The following is a 6303-nucleotide window of genomic DNA, read 5'->3' as shown; positions in this document are numbered from 1 at the left end:
ACAGGTCTCTCCACTAGGCATGCAGTCTCTCTCACGTTTAAACTGGCTGCGCGAGATTTCACTTATCACGTGATAATTATGACTGACAGGATTACGTCGCAGAGCGTCAGTGACAAATCTTGTAAATACAGCACTGCCGCTGAAATTTAAAGTAAAAAAGCGAGTGCACATTCACACGTCCCCTGCACACACACACAGGCTGAAAATATACCGTTAAATCCTTTACTCCGGTAACAGACGTGTTCAGTTCAGCAGTCCAAAAGAGTTAATCTAATCACCATGTATGTTAACAGCAATTTAAGACAAATATAGTGTAATTTAATGGAAGATTATGGGAGAGAAGAGACGGGATTTTGAATGGTGTTCTGAACCGCGACAGACGCTGTGGCGCTGTGTGACTGACTGTGTCCTCTCTGTACTAAAGACATGGCGCTGCTGCACTACCCCCTTGTCTCCTCCGCTACGTATTACTCGACCGTGTCACTGAGAATCTGCAGTCGTGGCGCCGCGGGGATGATTTTTGGTGTTGCGGCTTACCACGAAAAAATGTATGTAGTGGAAACACTGTCCCTGTGAGATAGCCCGACGGGCAGGGCTGGATTATATTTGGTAGCCCGAATGGAAGATAAGATGGCCCCGGGCCGTCGGGCAGGCGATTTTGCGAGCCCTGCAATGTGTAAAGGCTGTAACACTGGCATCATTCAGTCATTCACTGTCTTGTGTGCTCTGTTTTTATCTGGAGGTGTTAAAAAATATATCCACTAGGAGGCAGATTAAGACCCAATCATCACAGACTGTTTTGCTCAATATAAACAGAAACAAACTGTGGCAACATATGAGGAAGTTGCAGCATTGTCTATATTTCAACCATGGCAGAGAAAACAGCAGCAGCGACAATGCAGATGTTATGTCAAGTGGACAAGTCTCTGAGTTTCTCTTCAAAGTGTCCGCTCTTGTGACGATTCAAAGCTGTTGCTAAGCTTACTTTCTGTCCACATCAGTCAAGTGCAGAATTGCATCTGGTGGACAGGTAACATTGATTAGATTAGATTCAACTTTATTGTCCTTACACATGTACAAGTACAAGGCAATGAAATACAGTTTAGCATCTAACCAGAAGTGTATATAGAGGGTAATGTACAATATACAGCAAACTTTATGGATTTAAATTACAAGTAATGCATAATGTACAGTAAACTTATAAAACACTAGTGCAGTGGGATGGAATGAAATGGTGCAGAATATAATAAGATAAGTTAAATGAGTTAACAGATCAATGGATGTAAATAGTGCAAAGATAAATATACAGTATCTGCATATGTACAGTACAGTGGTGTGAAATGAATAACAGAGCAGTATTTTGTGAGTATGTGCAAATTACCAGATCATTTCAGTATTACAGGTAACAAGTATATTGTATTAACCCCGGGAGGAGAGATGAGAAGGGGTGAGGTGTTTGTGTAGTGGTATAGAAGGCAGTGGGGGTCAGCACTCCCAGGTAATGCAGCATGCACAAGGTAGCCATGATGCACACATGAAAATGTTGATAGAAGGAAACATAATGGTGGCTTTACACTTAGGTTGAGCTTGTTTTGTCTTCAGTGTGCTGCTGAGTGCTGTGAGTGGAGAGGACACTCAAGATCGTACTGATCGCCTGCTGCTCACTCCCTGGGTGAAGTTCCTGTGGGAGTCCTACCGCCAGTGCCTGGACCTACTGCGAAACAACTCCAAGGTGGAACGTTTGTACCATGACATTGCCCAGCAAGGTAGTGACACACACTGAATACCTCATTAAATACATTTTACATTGAGTTTCTTTATATCTGAATGTACTGTGTTTTTTTTCCTTCTTCTTTCAAGGCTGAACAAAAGTTGCTGTTATGTTATTTGTGTGAAAAACAAAAACAAACAAAAAAACTTTTTTTAGCCAGTGATGAATTTCATAAACATGTACAGATAATTAATGTTAACAGGTCCCACCTAAAATGCCTGTGTAAATATTTATTTCATTTTTACATAATTTTGGTTAGATCATACCGTTTTGTTTTCTTTAAAGTCTAGTCATGCAGTACTTAATATGACTTTTTTTTTCTCTCGGAAAGCCAGCAGTAACTATTGTTCAATGTAAACTATCTTTTCTGCAGCATTCAAGTTCTGTCTTCAGTACACTCGCAAAGCTGAATTTCGCAAGCTGTGTGACAATCTGCGTATGCATCTGGGTCAGATCCAGCGCCACCACAACCAGAGCACCGCCATTAACCTGAACAACCCTGAAAGCCAGTCCATGCACCTGGAGACACGTCTGGTGCAGCTGGACAGTGCCATAAGCATGGAGCTCTGGCAGGTCTGTCCACCCAACATTGAATCTCTCAGCTGACTTGTGTGCATGTATTAGCCTACTTGGTAAACATTTAATTATATTTAAAAAAAAAATCAAAATGCTTTGGAAAGTGATCAACAGTCAATATACAGCATAAGACATCGAAAAACTGAAAACCTCTAGTTCTTTGATGTCCTGTGGTGTAATTAAATATGCCACACGTGGTCACAGAAAGCTGTGTGTATTCAGTATTGTTTCTTTTTTTCCAGGAAGCATTCAAGGCTGTTGAGGATATCCATGGCCTGTTTGCTCTTTCCAAGAAACCTCCCAAACCTCAGCTGATGGCCAATTATTACAACAAGGTGTCTACTGTGTTCTGGAAATCTGGGAACGCTCTCTTCCATGCCTGCACCCTCCATCGGCTCTATCACCTGTCCAGGGAGATGCGTAAAAATCTGACCCAAGATGAGATGCAGAGGTATCTTATTCATTACCTGTAGATAGGTGCACACATCTTACTCTGGTAGAGACCAGATGGTTAATAAAACTTACTTCACTCTATCTTCAGGATGTCCACCAGAGTCCTCCTGGCCACACTGTCCATCCCCATCACCCCTGAGCGTACTGACATAGCTCGGCTGCTGGACATGGATGGCATCATTGTGGAAAAGCACCGCAGGCTGGCCACCCTTCTGGGCTTGCAGTCACCTCCAACCCGCCAGAGTCTCATCAATGACATGGTACATTACAGTATGTGCACAAGAAAAGAGCTTTGTCAAGTGTTTTAGGTTTCAGCAGTGACCTTCACTACGTTTTGAAACAAGTACAAAAAAGCTCTTAACCATTTGCTTTTACTGATATCTGCTGTCAAATGTTTTAATGTTCTCATTCCAGGTGAGATTTAATTTGCTGCAGTATGTTGTACCTGAAGTGAAAGAGCTTTACAACTGGCTTGAGGTAGACTTCCATCCTCTGAAGCTGAGTGGAAGAGTGACTAAGGTAAACAGTCTGACAGCAGCAAGATTAAAAAGGAGAATGTCTTGTTTGTACTTGTTGTTGCAACTGTATGATAATGAACTTCCTCCTAGGTGTTGAACTGGGTGAGAGACCAGGGTGAGAAGGAGATGGATCTGCAACAGTATGTCCCTCACCTGCAGAGTAATACCATCCTGAGGCACTTGCAACAGGTATTTCTTCTCAGGCTTTTTCAGTACTCTGCAGTATTTTCCTAAGCTGCATCTAAACTAATGGTAGAGACTGATCTCAGTCATGACTCTGCCCATTTTATTTATTTATTTATTAGGTTGCACAGATCTATCAAAGCATCGAGTTTAGCCGTCTGGCTTCCCTGGTTCCATTTGTGGATGCCTTCCAGCTGGAGCGCTCCATTGTGGATGCTGCCCGACACTGTGATCTGCAGGTAATGAGAGATTATGCATATTGGATTTATTAATACTAGGGAGGTACCAATGCTGAAACCACCACTGTACTTGTAAAAGTTGTCCACCAGCACCGATTAACAGCAACATTACATTAACCTCACACTGGCTGAGCTGGTTGTTAATCAGCAGGGAAGAAATATCAGTGGTTCAGGGATATTTTACGATGGAGCCACAGACCGCACGCAGTTTAACATAAGAGCATGCAGACTCGTTAAATCTTTTAATTGCTGATTATGATATGTGCTCCTAAACTGTGATGTTCTGGTCAGAGATTTGTGAAATCATTACATCCTAACATAGGATCACACTCGTACTGTGTAGCAGGCTACACACATTTCAGTCAGTTACATGTTATCCAATAGAAATTGTGGCAGTGCTGTGTTTATCACAAACAGTTGTCAGGTAATTTGTACATAGAATATCCTATGTAATTATTATCAGAAAATAAATCTGATGAAATGAAAAACTATCTCTAAAGTCATTGTAGTAGAAACATTGCATCATTAAGTACGCAGATATCAGCAAGTATTTAACTAAGTATTTGTACTTGGTATGAAAAAAGTGCTATTGGTGCAACCCTAATTAATACCATTGATAATCCAACAAGTGTGTTCTTACAGTCATAATTGCACATGTTAAGATGCGAGTGCTTATTATACTCATTAAACAACTTTTCTAACATTTGGTTTTGTAGGTTAGAATAGACCACACCTCTCGGACCCTGAGCTTTGGATCGGACCTGAACTACTCAACCAAAGAGGATGCTCCTGTTGGACCTTTCCTACAGAACATGCCCTCAGAGCAGATCAGGAACCAGCTGACTGCCATGTCTGCTTCTCTAGCCAAGGCCATCCTGGTTATCAAGCCTGCCTCCATCTTGGTGAGTTCACTCTCATCTCTCATATACAGATCACCTGATCAGTGACAACCATTAGCTTTTTACTTAATTGCACATAGTACTAACATGTTCATATATCTTTATCTGGTATTAAAATCTGATTCATGATTAGTCTGTTTTTGCACTCAAACCTACTGTATTATTCTTTGACTTTAAATGGTATTTTGATGGTTTTGTTCTTTCTCAGCAAGAGCGTGAGGAACAGAATCAGCAGGCCATTGCTGCCTATCTGAAAAATGCCCGCAAGGATCACCAGCGCATCTTGGCTCGTAGACAAACCATTGAGGAACGTAAAGAGCGCCTGGAGAGCCTAAACATTCAGCGTGAGAAGGAGGAGCTGGAGCAGCGGGAAGCGGAGATGCAGAAGGTCCGCAAGGCCGAGGAGGAGCGTCTGCGGCAGGAGGCCAAAGAGAGGGAGAAGGAGCGTATCATGCAGGAGCATGAGCAGATCAAGAAGAAGACAGTGCGTGAACGGCTGGAGCAAATCAAGAAGACTGAACTTGGAGCCAAGGCATTCAAGGATATTGATATTGAGGTAAAATGGAGTCACAATAAAGTTGATTCAGTAGTTTGAACCCCATACTGCCGAAAACATAAATAGTAATATAAATTTTTAGAGGTGAGATTGACAAATTTTTGTGCAGGACCTGGAGGAGCTGGATCCTGACTTCATCATGGCCAAACAGGTGGAGCAGCTGGAGAAGGAGAAGAAGGAACTCCAGGAGCGCCTGAAGAACCAGGAGAAGAAGGTAACTGGGTGATACATCACCGCAGATGTGACCTACAGGTCAGCTGAGTGCTAATTTTTATTTCATTTCTCTCCAGATTGACTACTTTGAGAGGGCAAAACGCCTTGAGGAGATTCCTCTGATCAAAAAAGCTTATGAGGAGCAGCGTGTTAAGGACATGGAACTATGGGAGCTCCAGGAGGAGGAGAGGGTATGCCAAAATTTACAAACATAAATCAAGACTTTCAGGTGAGTATCCAGATATACGAATGAACTTTTCCCCTTTTGTTGTAGATCAGTAACATGAAAGTTGAACGGGAGAAGGCTCTGGAGCACAAGAAGCGCATGTCCAGGATGATGGAGGACAAGGAAAACTTTTTGTCGAAAATAACTGCTGCTCGTAGCTTCATTTATGAGGCAAGACTATGTGGTCCTTCCATTAGTGGACGTGGACTGATATGACTGAGACTGTGGTTTCAGAGTTACTTTTTTGTCTTTGAAGGAAAAACTAAAAGCTTTCCAGGAGCGTTTGGTGGAGGAGAGGAAGAAACGCCTGGAAGAAAGGAAGAAGCAGCGCAAAGAGGACAGGCGCAACGCTTTCCACCGCCAGAAAGAGGAAGAGGCACAGCGTATCCATGAGGAGCAGCTCAAGAAAGGTAATTAATGTGTATGGAGCAAATCGTCTGTGTTAAACAAACTGTGGCCTTTCATATGCCACAGCAAAATGCTGTAGCTCTTGTACTATCCGAGTTTATGTAGTTTTGAAATGAGAGATTTTATTTTCCTGCTCTTGTTACAGAGCGTGAGGAGCGTGAACGCCTGGAACAAGAACAGCGAGAGGAGGAGGAGAGGGAGTACCAGGAGCGTCTGCGCAAGCTTGAGGAGCAGGAACGGAAGCAGCGTGCTCGTCAGCAG

At 42.7% G+C, this 6303-nt stretch overlaps 1 protein-coding gene across 1 annotated transcript in view; it reads left to right on the top strand.

The window, feature by feature from the left end:
- The window catches only part of eif3s10 (eukaryotic translation initiation factor 3, subunit 10 (theta)), a 12754-nt gene that overhangs the window by 4102 nt on the left and 2349 nt on the right, over nucleotides 1-6303 (top strand). Inside the window, exons 4-17 of the mRNA XM_020601422.1 lie at nucleotides 1603-1766; nucleotides 2145-2344; nucleotides 2590-2798; nucleotides 2889-3060; nucleotides 3215-3319; nucleotides 3409-3507; nucleotides 3624-3740; nucleotides 4457-4642; nucleotides 4848-5195; nucleotides 5305-5409; nucleotides 5486-5599; nucleotides 5683-5805; nucleotides 5891-6044; nucleotides 6188-6299. Coding sequence (XP_020457078.1) covers nucleotides 1603-1766; nucleotides 2145-2344; nucleotides 2590-2798; nucleotides 2889-3060; nucleotides 3215-3319; nucleotides 3409-3507; nucleotides 3624-3740; nucleotides 4457-4642; nucleotides 4848-5195; nucleotides 5305-5409; nucleotides 5486-5599; nucleotides 5683-5805; nucleotides 5891-6044; nucleotides 6188-6299 — 2208 coding nt within the window. The remainder of the gene's footprint in view (nucleotides 1-1602; nucleotides 1767-2144; nucleotides 2345-2589; nucleotides 2799-2888; nucleotides 3061-3214; nucleotides 3320-3408; nucleotides 3508-3623; nucleotides 3741-4456; nucleotides 4643-4847; nucleotides 5196-5304; nucleotides 5410-5485; nucleotides 5600-5682; nucleotides 5806-5890; nucleotides 6045-6187; nucleotides 6300-6303) is intronic.

This window comes from Monopterus albus, unplaced genomic scaffold, assembly GCF_001952655.1.
Source record: "Monopterus albus unplaced genomic scaffold, M_albus_1.0 scaffold3.1, whole genome shotgun sequence".
NCBI classification, from domain to species: Eukaryota; Metazoa; Chordata; class Actinopteri; order Synbranchiformes; family Synbranchidae; genus Monopterus; species Monopterus albus.
This window is presented reverse-complemented; position numbering and strand designations above follow the sequence as displayed.